The following is a 23176-nucleotide window of genomic DNA, read 5'->3' as shown; positions in this document are numbered from 1 at the left end:
AAAATGGCCCTCAACAGAAAAAAGGTTCCGCACCCCTGTTTTAAAATGACAATCGTTTAACGGCAAAACCGGCGTGGTTTTCCCTTTTAAATGATTGCCACTTTAAAACATCAGACAGCTTTGAATTGCTGGGTCCATGCGCACATATACATGTTACAGTTAGCAGATATCTGCAAGTTCTGTTCACATTTGGATTTGTGTCTGGCTCAGAATGTGTCCCAGAGTGCGTAGAGACGAATAATATGGGAGAGTAATACAACAGGCAGTAGATATAGAATTATATAGGAGAGTAATATAGCAGGCATTAGATATAATGCGTAGAGAGGAATAATATGGGAGCGTAATAGAACAGGCAGTAGATATAGTACTCTCCCATATTATTCCTCTCTACGCACTATAACAGGCAGTAGATATAGTGCGTAGAGAGGAATAATATGGGAGAGTAATAGAACAGACAGTAGATATGGGAGAGTACTACATCTACTGCCTGTTATATTACGCTCCCATATTATTCCTCTCTACGCACTAGGGGCCTGATTCAGCAAGGATTGCTATTCCGCTAGAATGCACGTACCGCAGTTGCTAATATTAGCGGTGAAATGCAAATGTTTGCAATCGCATTGCGATCACAGCTTACCATAAGGACGCACACTTCCTCTTACACACATCCGTATTCTTGGGCAACATAGCAAAATAATCGTCTAACATCGGACCCATACGCATAGAGGGGAATAATATGGGAGCGTAATATAACAGGCAGTAGATATACAGTAGTGCGTAGAGAACAATTATATGGGAGAGTAATATAATAAGCAATATTATCATAATTTAATTATATGGTGCCACAAGGGCTCCACAGCACCTAACATAGTACATAAACAGATAGGTTGACCAGTGACTTACAGTACAATACAATACAATACAGGACGAGGAAAAGTATAATATACAGTCAGGTGCATAAATATTGGGACATTGACAGAATTTTCATATTTTGGCCTCTATTCACCACCACAATGGCTTTGAAAGGAAACAAACAAGATGTGATTTAACTGCAGACTTTCAGATTTCATTTGAGGGTAATTACATCCAAATCAGGTGAACGGTGTAGGAATTACAACGGTTTCTATATGTGCCTCCCACTTTTTAAGGGGCCAAAAGTAATGGGACAAACTAAACAATCCTAAATCTAACTTTCACTTTTTAATACTTTGTTGCAAATCCTTTGCAGGCAATTACAGCCTGAAGTCTGGAACGCATAGACATCACCAGACGCTGGGTTTCATCCCTGGTGATGCTCTGCCAGGCCTCTACTGCAAATGTCTTCAGTTCCTGCTTGTTCTTGGGGCATTTTCCCTTCAGTTTTGTCTTCATCAAGTGAAATGCATGCTCAATCAGATAAAGGTCAGGGGATTGACTTGGCCATTGCATAACATTCCACTCTTTAGCCTTAAAAAAACTCTTTGGTTGCTTTTGCAGTATGTTTCGGGTCATTGTCCATCTGCACTGTGAAGCGCCGTCCAATGAGTTCTGAAGAATTTGACTGAATATGAGCATATATTATTGCCCGAAACACTTCAGAATTCATTCTGCTGCTTTTGTCAGCAGCCACATCATCAATAAATACAAGGGAACCAGTTCCATTGGCAGCCATACATGCCCACGCCATGACACTACCACCACCATGCTTCACTGATGAGGTGGTATGTTTTGGATCATGAGCAGTTCCTTTCCTTCTCCATACTCTTCTCTTCCCATCACTCTGGTACAAGTTGATCTTTGTCTCATCTGTCCATAGGATGTTGTTCCAGAACTGTAATGGCTTTTTTAGATGTTGTTTGGCAAACTCTAATCTGGTCTTCCTGTTTTTGTGGCTCACCAATGGTTTACATCTTGTGGTGAACCCTCTATATTCACTCTTGTGAAGTCTTCTCTTGATTGTTGACTTTGACACATATACACCTACCTCCTGGAGAGTGTTTTTGATTTGGCCAACTGTTGTGAAGGGGTTTTTCTTCACCAGGGAAATAATTCTTCTATCATCCACCACAGTTGTTTTCCGTGGTCTACCGTGTCTTTTGGTGTTGCTGAGCTCTCCGATGCGTTCTTTCTTTTTAAGAATGTGCCAAACAGTTGATTTGGCCACACCTAATGTGTTTGATATCTCTCTGATGGGTTTGTTTTGATTTTTCAGCCTAATGGTGGCTTGCTTCACTGATAGTGACAGTTCTTTGGATCTCATATTGAGTCTCGACAGCAACTGATTCCAAATGCAAATATCACACCTAGAATCAACTCCAGACCTTTTACCTGCTTAATTGATAATGAAATAACGAAGGAATAGTCCACACCTGTCCATGAAATAGCTTTTGCGTTGATAGTCCCAATACTTTTGGCCCCTTAAAAAGTTGGAGGCACATATAGAAACCGTTGTAATTCCTACACCGGTCACCTGATTTGGATGAAATTACCCTCAAATTAAATCTGAAAGTCTGCAGTTAAAGTACATCTTGTTTGTTTCATTTCAAAGCCATTGTGGTGGTGAATAGAAGCCAAAATATGAAAATTCTGTCAATGTCCCAATATTTTTGCACCTGACTGTACATTGCTACATTAGCGACCATTACACCCAGATAAGCAACAGAGCATAAGTGTTAGGTGCTCTAGTGGGGAGTAAGAAGTAGATGAAAGTAAAGTAAGGAGAAGCACAAGAGAGTAGAGGGTCCTGCTCGTAAGAGCTTGCATTCTTAAGGGGAGGGGCAGACAAACAGGTGTGACACAGATGTGGTAGACAGGGAGGAAGGAGCATGTAGCAGCAAGTTAAGATGAGAGCTGGAAGTAGTGGGTCTTGAAAGCCCGTTTGAAGGATTGTAGAGAGGAGGAGAGTCTGAAGGGAAGAGGGAGAGAGTTCCAAAGGTGGGGAGCAGCACGGGCAAAATCTTGGAGACGGGAGTGGGAGGAAGTAATCAGCTGGCAGGAGAGGCGGCGTACATTTGTTGAAAGAAGAGGGTGGACAGCAGAGTGAAGAGAAATTAGATCAGAGATGTAAATGGGAGAAGACTGGGTGAGGGCTTTGTAAGCGAGTGTAAGAACCTTGAATTGGGTTCTGAAAGGGAAGGGGAGCCAGTGGAGGGCTTGTAGGAGAGGGGAGGCAGATTTAGAGCGTTTGGAGAGGAAGATGAGCCGAGCAGCAGCTTTGAGGAAAGACTGGAGAGGAGAGAGATGGGAGTTGGGGAGGCCAGATAGGAGGAGGTAACAGTAGTCCAATCTGGAGATGACCAGTGAGTGTATGAGGGTTTTAGTGGCATCCTGGGTGAGACAGGGTCTAATCTTGGAAATATTTTTAAGATCGACATGACAGTACTGTGAGAGGAACTGAATATGTGGTTTCAAGGAGAGGTAGGAGTCCAGGATAACCAAGACATCACACTTGAGGGCTAGATGAGATAGTTGTGCCATCAATTGATAAAGAAATGGTGGGAAGTGCGGTTATGTTGGAGGGTGGGAAAATAATCAGCTCAGTCTTAGACATATAAGTTTAAGAAATCGCTGGGACATCCAGGAAGAGATAGCACGGAGACAGTTGGAGATATGAGTGAGGATAAAGCGGACTCTCTCAAGACTCCTTGAGAAAATCCCGGCTATTCAAGGGACGAAACGTGTTGACGTCAGCCTCCAGTCCAACTTGTTTCCAGCCACTGTTCCGGTCCTTGCTACCACCGATTAAGACCATTTGGGGAGCAGCCGGGATAATAACGTCTCAACCGCCACACGTGGAGAGTAGCAGCCCTACACGGGAAACAGCCTTGGTACAAATCATCCCAGCCGCTACACGCAGAGAGCATCGACCGTCACATGCTGCTGCTCTATACTGCCTTGAAGCTCCCTCCTCACCTCCAGCCGCAGACTTGAAACAAGGGAGTACCCGTTGAAACGGATCCCCGCGTGGCCACGCCACGTAGTGGACCGACAGCTATTGTACATTGGAGTATAGTGGGTCAGCTACGTATTTGAGGTAACTCATTATTTTACAAGTGTAATACTGGGACGCCAGTGTCCACGGACTATTCTCATATGGCAGTTTGCTAATAAACCAGCGTGCTTATAGATGGCCATTTCTATGAACTAATTCTAATGACTACATCTCATGAATCAGCTTGTATTCATTCCTGTGCTGATGAGGATTCAGTATGATTGTTCAAATCCCGACACCGGCATCCCGGCAGCAGTGAAAATCCCGATCATCCCAAGGTATTTCCTACCCTATTCTACCCCCTAACCCCCCCTTAGTGGTGCCTAACCCTAACCCCCCCCACCCAAGTGCCTAAACCTAACCCCCCCCCCTGGGATCGCAGGCCCATTCTGCAAATGCGCAGAACAGGTCATACGCCTGCGAGCATCAGGAATCTGCGTTGCATAGAGGGGAATAATATGGGAGAGTAATATAACAGACAGTAGATATTACGCTCCCATATTATTCCTCTCTATGCACTATAACAGGCAGTAGACTCTTCTCATCATCCTACTCTATTACCTCTCATCTGGATACTATACCCTCACAAATTAGTAAAGCTCTTTCTCCTGTGCTCATCCCAACCCTAACTAAAATCTGTAATCTCTCTCTCTCTCTACTGCCATCACTGTTCAAGCATGCAGGTATTATTCCCATTCTGAAAAAACGAAATTCTGACCCGAACACTCAAATTACCGTCCCATCTCCAGCTCCCATGCCCCTCCAAACTAGTTGAGAGACTTGTCGACACCCGCCTCACACACTTTCTTAACTCATAATGTATTGGACCAGCTTCGGTCAAGCTTTCGTTCCCAAGACTCCACAGAGACAGCACTGACTAAGGTAGTGAATGATCTGGTCACTGCCAGGCTAAGGGACATTACTCACTTCTAATTCTTCTAGATCTCTCTTCTGCTTTTGACACGGTTGACCACTCTCTTCCCATACAAACACTACAATCACTAGGTCTTAAGGACCCAGCTCTTTCTTGGTTCTCATCCTATCTAATCGCTCTTTCACTGTTCGTTTTTCTGATTCTGCCTCCTCCTCGCTACCTCTATCAGTTGGAGTACTGCAAGGCTCTGTCTTAGGTCCTCTGCAATTCTCAATCTATACCATCTCTCTTGGCAAACTAATCCGCTCTTTTGGATTCCAGTACCATCTGTATGCGGATGATACTCAAATTTACATATCCTCCCCAGACTTATTACCATCTGTATTGGTCCGTATCACTTAATGTCTTTCTGCCATTTCATCTTGGATGTCATCTTGCCACCTCAAAATTAATATTTCTAAAACAGAATTAATTATATTTCCACCGGCCAATAACCGTTACCAACCTGATCTCTCTATCACTGTTGATAACTCGACAATCCAGCCTGCCCCAAAAGCTCGCTGCCTAGGTGTCATCCTTGACTCTGAACTGTCCTTTGTTCCCCACATTCAATCTGTCTTAAAATCATGTTACATATATGTAAAAAACATATCCAAAAATCAACTATATCTCACACAAGACACTGCAAAAACTCTAATCCATGCACTCATTATTTCCCCATTGACTATTGCAATAGTCTCCTTACTGGTCTTCCCAAAAACAGACTCTCGCCATTACAATCCATTATGAATGCAGCTGCGAGGCTGATCTTCCTGGCCAAACGTTCGTCTGCTGCTCCGCTGTCATAGTCCCTCCATTGGTTGCTGTTTTTTAACCTTATTCAATACAAAATACTTTTACTTACACATAAGGCTATTAACCAAACCACACCAACATACATCTCTTCACTCATCTAAAAATATTTCCCAACCCGACCTCTCTGCTCAACTCAAGATCTTTGTCTCTAATCCCCACGCATTACGTGCTCCCATTCACGGTTACAGGACTTTTCTTGGGCTGCACCCACTCTATGGAATGCCTTACCACGCACAATAAGACTTTCCTCTAGTCTCCAATCCTTCAAGCGTTCCTTGAAAACTCATCTCTTCAGGCAAGCTTATCAGATTCCAGAACCGCACACATAGCTTCCATATGTAATTACATCCCCTTTCACAGTCCACACATAACCTCACACATTGTCTTTCTTTCACATCCTCCTGACATTTGGCCAACATTCCTGTGTGACAGGGTCATGCAGCCCACCAAGAAACTCTGCATTCTTGCTGGACCAAAATGCAATATATAGCACCTATCCTTGTGTATCAATGCCTATTTCCCTATAGATTGTAAGCTTGCGAGCAGGGCCTTCCTACCTATATATCCATCTGTATTACCCAGTTTTGTTCTATTAATGTTTCCAATTATAAAGCGCTACATAAGAAACCGTTAATAAATAAAATATAGTGTGTACAGAGGAATAATATAACAGGCAGTAGATATATTACGCTCCTATATTATTCCTCTCTATGCACTATAACAGGCAGTAGACAATGTGTATGGAGGAATAATATGGCAGCGTAATATAACAGGCAGTAGATATAGTGCGCAGAGAGGAATAACATGGGAGAGTAATAGAACAGGCAGTAGATATAGTGCGTAGAGAGGAATAATATGGGAGAGTATTAGAATAGGCAGTAGATATAGTGCACTCCTATATTATTCCTATCTAGGCCCCAATATCTACTGCTCGTTATATTACGCTCCTATATTATTCCTATCTACACACTATAACAGGTAGTAGATATAGGGCGTAGAGAGGATGGGAGAGTAATGTAACAGGCAGTAGATATAGCGCGTAGAAAGGATTATTGTAACACGCAGTAAACACATAGTGCATAGAGAGGAATAATATAACAGGCAGGAGACAAAGTGCTTAGAGAGCACCGGTAGTAGCCATAGTGCGTAGAGAGGAATAATATGGGACAGTAAAATAAAACAGTATGTACAGTAGAGTGTGCAGACAGGGAAATTTCTGACATTACCCTATTGGCTTCTGTTAATCTCTGCGCTGTGTAGAACTCAGCATCAGCTTTTGCCTTCTCCCGAGCCAGGAAAGCAGAGTCTGCAGAGCAAAATGAGGTCACACACCTTAGAGAACACATTATAGAACAATAGATTTCAGTGACACTTTTTTCTTGCCTACCACAAATCTCTCATTTTCAATACAAACCTCCACGAGCCTCACTCTCTGTGTATTATACAGTATACAGATACACAAACTTAGATATCTACTGTCCTACAAACTATTATGCCCAACAGTAAGCTTACATGCCGGCACACACATATAAAGTCCATGGACAAGAGAAAGTAGCCAGTTACAGGCAGACAGCCACAAGTAAGAGTGTAATGCTACACTGAATGGACTGACTGCTTACCTTCAATCTCTGAAATCTTCTTCTCAGTTTCCTTCTCCATAACCTTCTGACCAAATTTGATCTCTGCAACTTGAGCCACTTTTTCTGCCTCTGTGTTTGGTGGAGAGGGGAAAAGGATTAGCATATACCCACCTCTACATCTGTGAGATGATCTGTCTAGAAGCATTGCTTTGTCCACAATTTAGCTGCAGACAGTTGCCTCACCGAATCCTGCCAGAGTGCCCTAGGGCTTCCTGCGAGCTGCCCTCATCAACTCATGACCAGAGGCAGCTACAAAGTATCTAAGAATTTAGCATCATTCATTTACAGACCACCTGCTGTACACACACTACCGTATTAATAAAGAGATACTCTCCACTCTACCAGTCACATCAACTGATTCTCTATGGTACTGTCAGCTGTTGTTTGTCATTAATTATACATTGCAGTGCTTATTCCTAATATTCTACTAGTTACTTTTTAATGGCTGAGGCTATAATATGGAACAGTGTACCACTACCATGGAGGAGGCACATTCACATACAAAAACATTAGAAGATCTACACTGAGCCACACTGGCCACCGTACGCCGGGAATTAAAGCCATAGCATAGTTTGGTAAACACAAATAATCTTTAAGTCAAAAATAAAATCACAATATTAAAATTCATAGTTTAGGTGAGTCAGGAAATGGTAAAGACAGGACAAACTTCAGAGAGCATTAAGGGGTAGATGTATCAAGCTTTCTAAAGAGTGAAGAAGAGGACAAGTGGAGACGTTACCAATAGCAACCAATCCACTTATAGCTAGAATTTATTATTGTAGAAAATGATAGGTAGAAACAGTCAGGTTGTTATGAGCAAGTTGTCCAATCTTTAGAAGGATTGATACATCCCCCTAAGTGTACCGCAACATTCTAATGCTGGCCACACACACACAATCTGTAATTGGCCTAATATCACATTGTATGGACCTAAAATAGCCTCCATTTCCCATAATCTCATTAAAATTCATTTTCGAACATGTAGTCAGATAGCAGTAATCTGCTGCCAATTCAGTGCTCAGCCCTGATTTATTAGCTTCTGTGGGCTCAAGGTATAATATGTATGGCACTGTTACTGCTCTGTAGACCAAAGACTGATCAAGACCAGGGAACATAGCAAAACGGTGTTGAATGAAAGAGCATCAATGGGCAGTGATAGGACGCTACTGAAATGTGATGAAGATCTTGCTGTTGTTGTTGATATTGCCCTTAGAAACAGCAGCTCTGTTTGCAGCTACATGTGTAATGCACATGCCTAAGCTTATCTGTTATCATATCAAAGGACAAGAAACATAATCTGCCTGGAAGACAAAAGGTGAATGAACACAGAAACCCTGGATAATTGAGCTAGGCAGAGAACAGTATTGTGTCACTGAGAATGTCCATCACTGTGACAGGATATTAGCCTGGAGGCTTCTTAGTGCCGTGGTTTATGGAACCCACCAATCAAAGCCTTTTTCCTCTCCGTCTCGGCTTCCTTCTCCACCACTTTCTGCTTCTGGGCAGCGATGAGCAGCTTGGTCTTCTCACTCTCCCTACAGGTCAGACATGTACAACACAATGACGTGAGGAGGGCATAGGGACAGACATTTATAACGCCAGCATCTGGGAGTTTCACACATACCCAACGTAGACAGTTCAGCTGACCGAGCATGTGCAAGTCTTTTTATTATTACGACACACATACTAACAAATGAGCACGACTACATTTATGCCTGACCTAATAGACCGCAGCAATACTGCTCCTTTTTCTCCTAGGCAGTAATTATAAAGCACATATCTTACCCAAGCACACATTGATATCACAAAACCCACAATCATTGCTAGAAATGTAAATACAAATTTGATAAAGAAAAAGTAATCTCGCATTATGCCCAATGTACAAAATGCCCCTCGGAATGTTTATGGGTGATCAAGAACAATTGCCCCATCTAGGCTTCCCATATTATATACTATTAGTTTATTCTTAGGGTAGTCCCTGCGTTTATATCCCTCTACTCCTGCAAATCACATCAATTAAATCATCCCCCAACCTTAAATAAATGTTCAAATTATATATTGTAGTAGAAATACAAAATATACTAATTCTGTCACTAACACAGGATCTAATGCAGGATCTGGACAATTAAAATAAAGAGTTTAAAAAGACAGTCTGAGAATACAAATCTTTTTGCATATGTACCCATGTCTCCAAGGGGCTCTCCTGGCATAATTAGAATGACTTATGCACAGATGACAGTATATTGAAGCAGGGAAGTCTGTGGACACATGTATCTGCCAATCCGTAAAACAGCTGCTATATTTGGGCTGAGCCAGAACCCAGGATGCATTCAGACCATGTGGACGCTTTAATTAAGTAATAATATGGGATTGCTATAAAAGGACAGTGTGTATACATATGATTAAAGGGTGCAGATAGCGCTATAATGCTGTCGAGATATGTTTCGTTAATTATTTAGAAGTAAGGCAACACTCAAATTTCCAAATAACCTGATCAGTGGGGACATGAAACGAAACATGTTATTTACCTGACCAGCTTTGTTTTAGGGGGGCTGTTAGATAATAAAACAAGTAACACTTTGTTATATATTAACATATACTCTAAGTCTATGTACACAGCACATACAGTCAGGTGCATAAAAATTGGGACATTGACAGAATTTTCATATTTTGGCCTCTATTCACCACCACAATGGCTTTGAAATGAAACAAACAAGATGTGCTTTAACTGCAGACTTTCAGATTTAATTTGAGGGTATTTACATCCAAATCAGGTGAACGGTGTAGGAATTACAAAGGTTTCTATATGTGCCTCCCACTTTTTAAGGGGTCAAAAGTAATGGGACTATCAACTCAAAAGCTATTTCATGGACAGGTGTGGGCTATTCACTCGTTATTTCATTATCAATTAAGCAGGTAAAAGGTCTGGAGTTGATTCTAGGTGTGACATTTGCATTTGGAATCAGTTGCTGTCGACTCTCAATATGAGATCCAAAGAGCTGTCACTATCAGTGAAGCAAGCCATCATTAGGCTGAAAAATCAAAACAAACCCATCAGAGAGATAGCAAAACATTAGGTGTGGCCAAATCAACTGTTTGGAACATTCTTAAAAAGAAAGAACACACCAGAGAGCTCAGCAACACCAAAAGACCCGGAAGACCACGGAAAACAACTGTGGTGGATGACAGAAGAATTACTTCCCTGGTGAAGAAAAACCCCTTCACAACAGTTGGCCAAATCAAGAACACTGTCCAGGAGGTAGGTGTATATGTGTCAAAGTCAACAATCAAGAGAAGACTTCACGAGTGAATATAGAGGGTTCAGCACGTGATGTAAACCATTGGTGAGCCACAAAAACAGGAAGACCAGATTAGAGTTTGCCAAACAACATCTAAAAAAGCCATTACAGTTCTGGAACAACATCCTATGGACAGATGAGACAAAGATCAACTTGTACCAGAGTGATGGGAAGAGTATGGAGAAGGAAAGGAACTGCTCATGATCCAAAACATACCACCTCATCAGTGAAGCATGGTGGTGGTAGTGTCATGGCGTGGGCATGTATGGCTGCCAATGGAACTGGTTCCCTTGTATTTATTGATGATGTGACTGCTGACAAAAGCAGCAGAATGAATTCTGAAGTGTTTCGGGCAATATTATATGCTCATATTCAGTCAAATGCTTCAGAACTCATTGGACGGCGCTTCACAGTGCAGATGGACAATGACCCGAAGCATACTGCAAAAGCAACCAAAGAGTTTTTTAAGGCTAAAAAGTGGAATGTTATGCAATGGCCAAGTCAATCCCCTGACCTGAATCCGATTGAGCATGCATTTCACTTGATGAAGACAAAACTGAAGGGAAAATGCCCCAAGAACAAGCAGGAACTGAAGACGTTTGCAGCAGAGGCCTGGCACATCATCACCAGGGATGAAACCCAGCGTCTGGTGATGTCTATGCGTTCCAGACTTCAGGCTGTAATTGCCTGCAAAGGATTTGCAACAAAGTATTAAAAAGTGAAAGTTAAATTTAGGATTGTTTAGTTTGTCCCATTACTTTTGGCCCCTTAAAAAGTGGGAGGCACATATAGAAACCGTTGTAATTCCTACACCGTTCACCTGATTTGGATGTAATTACCCTCAAATGAAATCTGAAAGTCTGCAGTTAAAGCACATCTTGTTTGTTTCATTTCAAAGCCATTGTGCTGGTGAATAGAGGCCAAAATATGAAAATTCTGTCAATGTCCCAATATTTATGCACCTGACTGTATCTGCTCCTACAGCAGGCCAAAGTTTTCTCCCAGCAAGATGTCCTCTTTCTGTAATATTATGAGAGTACGTTTTGGACCAGTCGTACGCTGGGTCCGCACCCAGCCTGCTGTTGCTGTGTAAGCTACTATAGTATGTCAGACTGTGAGAGCCATGGGAGGGGGCCGGGGTTGGAGCCCGGCATTTCAGTTTCAGGACAGACCAAGGCACATTATTATATATTTTTTCAGCACGCTCGGTTTAAAGTGTGCCACCTAGTGGTGAAAAGTGTTCATCAGCATCATTCTGTTTTAGTAATAAAACTAATGTACAAATACAAATGTCCATGGACACAATCTTTCTCCTTCACACACTTTGGGGGCACACTGCCAACCTTGGGGTGCAGAGGTCACTGCTTGAAGTTATAATAAATATATTAATGTTTTCCCTTTACATTTCACTAGACTCTACTCTCATGTCTTCTTTGGATACCAGGGGGCTATGACAGATGTGCTCCATTATAGAAGGTGAAATAGTGGGTCTTGGGCAACTGCTCCTTCAGAAATGTTATTACAAATCCCCGATGCCTATTCCTCTAGTGTACTGTACTTTTTTTGCTAATATAACATTGAAAAAAAAATGCTAGGACTGCTATCACTATAAACGTTACATGCACAAAAAGGACTTAATTTTAATGAATCACTGCGAGTCCTGAAGTCTGATCTTACATGAGCTCGTAGTTTCTGCGGATTGTTTCTGGGATATTTGGCTTTGTAACTCTGACAGCCTGGAGAGAATGACAGAAACAAATAAGTTAATTAACAGTTAATTCTACCATAAAACCGCAACACAAAGTTTTAGACACCAGGAGCATACGTTTCATAATTATGCTAATTAGCATATTATGATAACCAGCCTGGCCAGCATGCTAATCATAGGTCCTGACACTTACCTGCTCCACCCCAACATTCTAGCCCAGTAAGAAGTGCTGGTATGGAGCGGGGGGTTGCGGGGAATAGGGCGCTGCTCCGTATAACATTAGCATGCTAAGGGCACGGTGGGTGTAGGTTCCTCTCTGGGAGGGGAGGGGGGGGGGGGATTACATGTGTTCTTTAAACTGGAACATGATGAAATAAGCAGACTCCAGCAACAAGTGTGCCGATGAAAAAGTTTGATTTATAAAATAAAAAGATTATTTAATGATGGAGACAATAACAATATACATAGAAATGGCAAAAAGGTTACAAAAAAAAAAAAAAATTGGGGCTGATGCAGAGGTGAACAAGCACCTGTTTGCGGAGCGTTAACTTAGCTTATTTTCACATGGCGCATCACCCGGAATCGAGCTTACGCAAGTACAGGCCATACAGTGCCGTACGTATTTCTGTCCAATTTCCACTTTCAAATGGAAGGCTATAACTGGGCAGATATGGGGAGTTCTCTCATTCTGTAGGCCACGTGCAGTGAGGGGGTGGCGGTGGCACTTAGGCTATGCAGAGCTCTACAGAAGTGTAGATACGGATGTGTATATACTCTTATATAGTCAGACAGACTGTTTGCACCAATGTGCCCTTATGACGACTGGTGCTTTTTTCCCCGATGTACTCAATGGGACGCAATAACAGCACCTTTTTTCTGGTATCATTTTTCATTCTAATAACTAGTTCTGGACACAGGGAGAAATCAGTAGAATAATTTTGGAAATTAATGAAATAAGTGTCTGAAGACTTGTCCCGTGTGGAAGGTACTATAACATCTTGTATCAACTTGTAACTGTAGATGAATAGCTAAAAAAAAAAGCTATGACGATATTAATTGTACAGATATTGGGCGGGTGCCCCGCAGAGATGTGTATAACACTGCTCAAGGGCAAATATACGCATCAATTTCTGTACACGCAATGCGGGAACAATTAAGGCCAACTTGTGTACAACGCTACATTAGGCCCATGGTACGCAAATTCATTAATCTGTAAGTTGTTATAATTAAATCCACAGAAGGATATTCACATGACTGGTCCATTGTTATATACGTTCATCAAACTACTATTCTAGGTTTCTTTTTGCCACTAGAATCACTAATGATATAAAATAACTTGTCTACTAACTTACCCAATAAAATATAAAACATTCAAATGTGAACACACCCTATTATGGAGCAGCTATGTTACTGGAGGAGGCTGTAACAGGTCCATGGGTGCTCCTTAAATTACAGCTTCTGGTATCCATCATAGTAATGGAAACTTTACTTGTTTCTATGCTGGAACAGCTACTCAATGACGATAAAATGCGCAACCCATAGGATTTCCTTGCAGTGGGAATCCCACCTGAGAGCTACACTGGGGAGCTGGAACTGCTAAAAGTGAGAGGATGTCTGAAGGTAGAACGTTCTCCTCTGCAGTCACCTCCATAAGACCAGCTGCCCGTACCTGAATGATTAATCCAGGAGCCATTGAGTTGAGGTCTTGCTGGAGAGCAAGCTTGAGGTTCTCGTCTATCTGGTCTGTGGAGAGTAGAGGACAATCAAGTCAGAGAAGTAAACCCTTTTCTACAAGAGAACAACCACCTTACACAAGATAACTTATCACCATATTGTTTGATCATAAGACACAAAACCCCAAATTTGAATCTTAAACTGTGTGGGCAAATTATGAGCCAAAGCTACAAGTGGCCTCTGCATAGGGTGTACACCAGCAGTTCTGCATCCGTCCCTGCCTACGGGTCACCTGCCCCAGCTTCTGAATTATTTCCTATACTGTAGATCAGGGGTTCTCATCTCCAGTCCTCAACTACCACCAACAGGTCATGTTTTGTGGATATATTTAATCATGCACAGGTGAGTTACTCTATTTTGCTGGGTCAGTAATTATCCCACCTGTTCCAACAGCCAGAAATCCTCAAAACATGACCTGTTGGGAAAACATGAGGGTTGAGTTGGAGAACCACTGCTGTAGATAAACCACTGCAATGGGAGGCAGGAGAGGGCTGACTAGGTAGAAAGAAGCAAAGTTGCTTTACTATGAATTATAGAGTGATAGTTTGAGGTGAAGACATGACATCAATCAGAGGTCGACAGCTGAGAGTTTGTACTTAGGGCTGCTCCAACTTGTTACATCACTATGCCACTGACAGGGGTGCTTTAGAGATGTAGAGGAGAGATGTCACCACTCAATGGGCCAAATGTAATAGGGTGAGAGATTAGAAAATGTGAGAGTTTAGCAGTAAGTGCTCACACTTTTTAAACTCGGCCAATGTAATAGAGTCCGAAAACATGCAAACTCACATGACTCAAAAAACTCATATCCAGATGTTTTCCCATTTTGAAGATAATACTCGACCAATGTGAGAGTTTAGTGCTAAACTCTTACCCTACTACATTTATCCGGTTACATATAGTTCTGCAGCCAAGGGCAGTACAACCAAGAGTGACATAAATGGGATGGGAGAGAGCGATACATATGATTAGGAGAGAGACACATGCACGACTGGGAGAGAGAGACACATCCGAGTGGGAGAAAGAGAGAGCAACGGGAGGAAAGTGAGGAAGCATATAAATGAGAGAAGAGAATAGACCTGCTTTGTATGGCTAAAAGAAACACATAAGCCCGTATTCAATTTGAAGTGTTAAGTCCGAATCCGCGTTAAGTTACCGCCGATGACGTCATTATCGCCTGTTTTGGTTTTCATCCGTATTCAATTTGAAAGACTTTCCGCCTAGGCGGAAAGTCAATGCAATGTAATTGGCGGTAAAGGATCGCCTATGAATGGCAGGCGGAAAAAAGTGCAGAATTGCGGTTTTGGGGTGCAACGTTTCAGGAACCCCCCTGCAGCCTTCAGACAGCCCCCCAAAGGTAATTTTTGTGTCCAAAAAAAATGTAAAAAAAACTTAAGGACACCCCAAAAATTGATTTTGAAAAAGGGGGCGAAAAAAAAAAAAAGTTGGGGTACAAAGTTAAAAACTAGCGAACTGGACTGGGGGTAGCGAACTGGACTGGGGGGGGGTCCCCAAGTGTTTTTTTGATTGCAGGTGTTTGCGGCAGGTGGATTCTTCATGATTTTTCAACTTCACTTTAGCAACTTTTAAATATGCTGACCCCCATTTTCAAGTACCCCAAATTTACTGGGATAAGTTATTTTCTGGAAAAAATACTCCTAAATACTATTCTGCATCAGGTATAGAAAAACGCTATTTAGCAGCTATTGAGCCCATTTAAAAACACCAAATAAATTCAGCAAGCCAAATCGTGGGGGTACCATAGTGACCGCCATGGCAGAGCATCATTTGGGGGGTGACAGGCTGATTTCCCCAAAAATGACAGTACTTTCCGCTTGTTACAGTATCACCGGGTGCCGTTTACGCGTACTTTCAAATTGAAAAAAAAATTATATATATATATATATATAGACAAGAAGGCTAGAGAAGACACACACAAGGAAAGGTGCGACTGATTCGTTTGGCTGAAAGATTGTGAGACTCAGATAGGATGAAATAGGAGAGACAGGCAGAATGTGAAGACTGGGAGAGACCTAATAAGGGAGGGATAGAAGACAGGGAGAAAGAAACCCAACATTTACATGAGGCCGATAGTACTGTTGCCTAACAGCAGACACGTGTACATTCTCCACCAGCAACTACAATTCTTATTCCATATGTATCAAGGGTTCCCCACTCCCCTTAGACTGTAAGCTTATTTGGGCACAGTCATCTTTACTTACTATTTCATGCAATTGCATCTAAATGGTTTATGCCATGATCCCCCTCAATGTAATAGGTCAATGTTTTATAAATTAAAAATAATAATGATTCTTATGATTTGCCAAGATATGGAAATTATTAAGTAAACAGGGAATTACATTATTTTTATTTAGGTGGGTAAAAATATCAATAAATATTATTAATAATATAGCCATGATTTGGCACACCATGTAAAATATAGGCACAGGATGCAGATGTGGAATAAGGGATATGAATAAATACATTGATGCAAGTGGCCATCTAGCTAATTAGAGCCAAAAGCAAAAAGTGATCTGGAAACAAAGAAACTAAAATGCCAGGACTGGGATGTTAGGAGCGTGACAATAAATTTGTTACGACCACACTTAATTCAGTTTGATACATTTTCCACATATTATACTAGTGAATGTGTTTGGACCTTGCAGCATTAAGGCAAGGACTGGAACATGGACTAATGTCAGAGCACAGATAACGGAACAGTTACTTACCAAAGAGTTCTATGTACACCTCCTGCAGGGTATGGACACTGCAGAACTGGTTCAGCTCATGGTGGATCTTGTTGAAGATTAACGCTTTATCATAATCTGCAGTGTAGTTCTTCACTATATCATACACTAAGGGGTGAATCAGAGAAAATTAATTGTATTTATATAAATATTATACAGTATAATAATAAATGCAATTGTAATTAGAAATAAAAATTAAAAAAGGTCAAATAAACAAAAGGTGTGACCAGTCCTTCCAAAGCAGAGGGGGATGTAGACAGGAGCTGAAACTTTATGGTTGCTGACCTGCAACCCCGGCTAGCTCTAGCTGTTTCTACTTACCAAGCCCATGCTGGGTAACATGGAGGTACTGATGGACCCAAACAAATGGCTTCTAACATGAGAAATATTGTCAGATAAGTGCCACCACTGTTGCCAAATCCCAGCAAATAAAAAAAGCCATTCTATCAAAATGGTATTAAGTATAAGTATAGTGGTATACAAACAAATTTCATGATCATTTATTCAATCCTTTATCCTTACAGTACACTATGTCAGAGAACCTCTACTATACACTCTAATAAACCTGAGTGTGTCTCCATTATGTCCCTCTGATGACCAGGGGGGAAGGGATAACTATTCTAAAAAGGACTTACCTGCACTAGATATAAGGAAATTCACCACTTCTATTCGGTCAAAATAGATCATGACACCACCACTAGGAGAAACAGATAGAGCATTACCTACAATACAACAGAAAGCACACTAAAACATATCATGACAATTCATGGGGGGATAAGTACGTACATGAAAGAATATATCCTGCATAAAGTCTTAGGGTCATTTATGTACAGTTGGGAGCATTGCAAAGAAAAAATTAAAGGATTAACTTTGCACTTGGACAAACCACGTGGCACTGCAAGGGGTGCTAATGCATTTTATTTATTTTTTGGCTGTGCACATAATGTAGAATGGGCAGCTTTGTATTTACACTGACATTTGGAACTGAGCTAGGATACACCCTTTCCTAATCTGTCTGCTCAATTTATATATGTGTCACCTGTAGTGCAACGTGGCTTTGCCAAGCAGTAAGTACGCTCTGTTTTGCTTTGTTCCTACCTTGGCATTAGCCCCCTAAAGGATATACAATATGCTGCTGCTATGAACTTAATGCGCACTAAAATTAAATTTACATTGTGCACTAATAATCAAGAAAATAGCAAAGGTTTGTCTGTGCCCCAGTCCTTGTAGGAGAATAAATGTATTATAGTACACCATAAAGCAGATAGCTTGCCTGGAAACAGAGACAGACTGTCAGCATACACTATGCGCTCTCTCATAGGTAAGCTCCAGACGGAGTAGGCCTATGCGATAGTATAGTACATAGAGAGCGCACTCTCCTTGCTCTATCTCAGGGGACCTGGGTCATGGAACACGGTGAACAATGTAAAGCTGCTGTTCCCAGGGAATTATCTCACGCAAACCCTTCATATGACTTAGAAGTCACATTACATAGAAACCATAGACTGAGATGGCTGCACAGTGCATACATACGATGTGGACCTCATTCAGAGCAGCATTTTGTTACCTACTCTAAATTGGTTGCAGACGCAAGATGCGACCAACTCTGCCTAGGCAGCAAACATAACAGGAGCAGATGTGGCAGGAATATGATAGGACATGTGGCTACACTATGGTACACAACTCATACACATTACAGTAAGTGTAGACAATACCCAACTCACTTGGAGCCTGTAAAAGTCAAATTGAAGAAAATTATAACAAATTTTTAAGTCCATGTCAAAAGATATATAATCCGCCTTCCCAAACAGAGTAAGAAACAAGCGTTATTTAAAAAAAAAACACGAGTGTTCAGTGCGCTGTAGTCCTGTGATTAGATCGCAGTTGCACTATATTTGCATAATTGGGTGAGTCATAAACACATTCAAATACAACCAGCGTCATCATCAGCTTGCAACTCGCACCAGGGTTTTAATTCCCACAAGTCATCTCTTTCCAAAATGCCGTACTTGCCTGCAAGTAGCACCAACACGCCCTTACTGTGCTTTGGGCGCCTATACATACCCCCAAACCAGACTACCTTGTCATGTCCAGCACTAAACAATGCGTATGTGCACTAAAAACAGAAGAGCAAGTCGCAGCCAAAAAAAGAAGCATCTACGTCCAACTCTGAATGAGGTCCTGAGTATCTAGATTTACATGGGAGTACATCCAGTGAAATGGTCAAAATATTAATTCCACAGGAATGCGTTCAAAATAGATTTAATCGCTCAGAATGTGATCTCTGCCACTTGTCTATGCGAGGTGCACCCCGTGCCAGGCTTTGTAACCACTATAATTAGCAGTGAGGGGGGAATACAGGAATCAAATGCACTTCTCCTATATCTGAGCTGGCCATATGGTTCCTGCATAACAATGGTTCTGTGTTAGACCTAGATAAAATGCAGGGGTGTTATTACATACATATATTATATATAGGAACATATACTGCTCTGCACCCTAAGGTTTAAACACAATAGAAAAAAGTGACGTGACTGCGCATGACTACATAAGAATTTTTGTTTTTAATATGCATCTCCTGTATATTCACAGAACCCCAATTTTGGAGAGAGCAGGGATAGGGCAATATGTAACCAATCAGTTCACCAGAAAGCTCACAGCACCACAGAGTGCTGCAGGAGATGGTTATACTGATTTGGTGTGGGGGGCAGTGATCGATCTACGATAATATTCCTGCTGATGATAGGGCTGCATGTGACAGGGGCGAGGTCATGATGTGGGAAGGAGAATGGAAGCAGCAGGGAGCCACAGAGTGCTTCATTTTGGAAGGAGAATGATCCTCCAAATAGCCAAAAACAGAACAAAAAAAATCTGATATACTATTATTAATTTGACTAGGCGACAAAGGTATGAAGATCTACTCGTGTACATGGCCGAAGGATGAAGTATTGCAAGGGACTCAGCAAATGGAAGTACGAGAATGCAGCACTGATGTAGTCAGGGTCACTCCTGTAAATCATTAAAATCAGGGACAGTGCGTAATGGTTCTATATCTATGGTGTTTCCCACAATAGTCATGTATTTAGGAGGCAGCTCAGGGTCAGTTCGGGCACCTCCAATACTTGCCGATGCCGCTATCGGAGTCTATGCATCACATGTTTTAGTCACATGGGAGGGAGATTAATTCGACACCCCCAGTCATTATAAAATGGCTCCGTTGGTCAGGTGCATCAGCTCGGAGTACTGAAGAACACAACACAAGTACAAATCTAGGGGAACCTACCTCGTACCACACGGAACATTCTTCACCTCATCGGTCTGTAATGTGCTCTGAAGAACAGATGGATCATGGTTGTAATTCAATGTTTACTTTAGCAATTGTAACCAAATGTTAAACACGAATATCAATAAGCTGCTAACACAATGAGAAATAAATCACACTGGCCATATATAGTGTTAAGAAGCAGAACAAGGTTTTGGCAGTGCACATTTACAGTCTATTTGTAACTTACACAGTCCAGCACAAAGCATTGCTTCTACTATGACTTATGACTTTCAAACATCAAAGTGTACAGATAGCACAGTTTAACAGCAAAAGAAAATAAAGTTTTATTATTTCAATATTTTAATTTTATTATAACTTTATTCAAATAACTTCCCCCCCCCCCCCAGCTGTCTAAGACATCTATGCAGTTAAGCTGAGCACCATGCCAGATAATTAAAGGATGTGTCCAACTTTCTTCTTCTGAAACCTTACATGCAATCCCCTGCCTACCTATTGCAGTTGGCTAGATAACACTAATAAACCATCCAAAAAGCTACTGATGCCAGGCATTAGAAAGCCTCTTACATTGGGCCTACACACCTACATTGGTAGGAGAAGCCCAGAAAGATTTTACACTTATGAAAAGCACTTTCCATTCCAGCAAAAAGGGAGATATAATCTACTAGAAGGTGTATCTAACCAACTATAGCAACTAGTGGGTGCAGGGTGTACAGTCTACATGGGCTCATGAGCCCTAGGTCACCCACTCTGCATCCAGAACTATGACTGCTGACGGGCACTCTCTTCAGGGGTTGGTAATGGGACACAGACCAATCAAAGCCACTGACTGGTCTAAGCCCCTTTATCGCATACAATGAGTGCGCCAGATATAGGTTGCCTGCGCAGAAGTTAGCAAAACTCTGTACAGCTAAATATCTCTGGGTGGACGATGAGGCGGGGGGAGGGGGGGGGGTTGATGCTTGGAGGTAGAGCCTCAAAAGACTTGAGCACTGGTCCATAAATTCTTAGACTCCTAAATAATCACCCCTATGTCTGCCAGTAATGGCGATGGACTGCAGTGTACCTATACAGTAAGTGTCATCAATACAATAACAAGGGTACTATTACAATCCATCGATAAAGTTCATGGTTTTAACCTTATGAAGCAGGTCGTATTCCAGCATTAATAGCTACATATGTAACAAACAGTGGCTTTGTGCCCGTAACACAAGCTACAATTGCTGCCGCTCATTTACATGTAGATAAAGATTATATAGGGGACATTATTTTATCCTATGTAAAACTTGTTAACATACTTTTACATACAAAGCAAAGCTTTCTGTGTGGTGTAGAAGATGTTTGTGATAGTAGTCGGTCTACTGCTTTACCTACCTGAACTGATTTGAAGGACGTTATAAATGGGATCATTAAATGGAAACCAGGTCCACTTGTTGATGTAAGCAATGCTCCCCCCCTGCAAGAGTAAGATTAGTGCATTAGTGATGCCCGCTGTTTGTTCATGGACATCGGGAAGTAGGCATAGAGTGATATATTGCTATTTATAAAAGTACAACCCGCTAAACAATCGTTACTGTAAGACTTTAGTGACTACAACTAATTCACATTTGGCTATAGGTAGCAGACACTTTGCATGACTGTAATCTTAAGAATTAATGGTTCCTGTAATGTTTGTTTTTCTTAAATAAATAATCTCTCCAATAGGTCTCTATATGAAGTACTGAGCGCTGTAATACAAGCCCCCTCAGTGGTCTCTCTGCGAAAATCCCATTTTGACAGTTTCAGAGAGAGACAGAGGATATGGCTGGTGTGGAGCAACATTAGCAGAAATGACAGAGAACACTAATACCCCTTTCAGACTTTAGATCCGGGAAATTGCCAGGTCTATCAACCCGGCAAATTCCGGGGTTTCAGCCAGACCCTGGTGAAGAGCAGGGTCCTGGGACTTAGCCCCTGGTTGCTTCTTTTCACACATACTAATTAGGGGTGAGCGGATTCGGTTCTACTCGGTTCCGTTCGGATTTAAAAACCGAATCTTATTGGCTATCAGCTGTCACGAGTATTGGATAGCCAATAAGATTCGTCTTTTAAATCCGAACGGAACAGAGTAGAACCGAACCCGCTCACCCCTAATACTAATAGCCTGCGTCAATGCACGTTCACATACAAAAACCCGTCACTGATATATGTATGAAAGGGGAGTAAGTTGGGCAGACCATAGAACTAATGCTCGTGTATGAGCCAGAGATGAAAAAAGAAAATCTATACTTGTTTTGCACCAATCCACATTGCCACATTTGGAGCACAAATGATCAGAACTGCTAATTCCATTTGTGACCAGATATACAGTATATGGTCAGGAAGAACCGATTGTGTGGGGTCACTAGTCACCAAAGTTTACTTTGTGTTCATTCACTGTGACCAACGAAAGACTAGATTTGTGCCATCTTGGCCTACCCTTGTGCTGCCAATTTTGCCACGTATTCGGTAGCCTGGCAACCACGAGGAACATCTACATTGGCACATATGCAAGCTATAAAAAAAAATATCCAGTACTATTTCTAGTATCTTTCATTTCGATAGGCTTCAGATAATCTGTTAATATTATTCTCCTTAAAGCAAACTGTAATTTAGGTTTAGTGGTTAACAAAAACCAGTTGCTACATCTTTTCTTCCATTTAGTTTGCCTGCAAACCTTCTAAATCTATGAATTCTGCTCATTCTTCAGTGAATGTAGGTCAAGTAATTAAGAACATCCAGGATTCACGTATCGTCGTCTTCAAAACTATTCAGGCTCTCTGGCGACAATGCTGTTATTTTAGTTTTGTTTGAGAACATGTAAATGAGGGCATATAATTATAGCATTTTATGGAACGTATTGCATGTTGTGCCAGAGAAAAAGTAAGATCTGAGCCAATATCCTGCCGGATCTAGGCAATAAATCTATTCCCTTCACTGTTCATGACACCTGGCTGTTAAAGAAAAAGGATATTAACCAATTCAAGACAAAGTAGTGAGTTTGGGAGAATTATTATGTATGTCCCTACTCTTCAGCAATATGTGTCT

The 23176-nt window shown here is 41.5% G+C and overlaps 1 protein-coding gene across 1 annotated transcript in view; it reads right to left on the bottom strand.

Moving 5' to 3' along the window:
- The window catches only part of ERLIN2 (ER lipid raft associated 2), a 32946-nt gene that overhangs the window by 4955 nt on the left and 4815 nt on the right, over window positions 1-23176 (bottom strand). The window contains exons 3-11 of the mRNA XM_088453042.1: window positions 21485-21566; window positions 20111-20157; window positions 17463-17524; window positions 16810-16935; window positions 14016-14089; window positions 12316-12374; window positions 8783-8874; window positions 7319-7408; window positions 6926-7005 (exon numbers count right to left, since the gene is read on the bottom strand). Of these exons, the coding sequence (XP_088309168.1) occupies window positions 6926-7005; window positions 7319-7408; window positions 8783-8874; window positions 12316-12374; window positions 14016-14089; window positions 16810-16935; window positions 17463-17524; window positions 20111-20157; window positions 21485-21566 (712 nt within the window). The remainder of the gene's footprint in view (window positions 1-6925; window positions 7006-7318; window positions 7409-8782; window positions 8875-12315; window positions 12375-14015; window positions 14090-16809; window positions 16936-17462; window positions 17525-20110; window positions 20158-21484; window positions 21567-23176) is intronic.

This window comes from Taudactylus pleione, unplaced genomic scaffold (assembly GCF_031769625.1).
Source record: "Taudactylus pleione unplaced genomic scaffold, aTauple2 ptg000567l, whole genome shotgun sequence".
Taxonomy (NCBI): Eukaryota; Metazoa; Chordata; class Amphibia; order Anura; family Myobatrachidae; genus Taudactylus; species Taudactylus pleione.
Note: the sequence above shows the minus strand (reverse complement) of the source record. Positions and strands in the feature narration are given on the sequence as shown.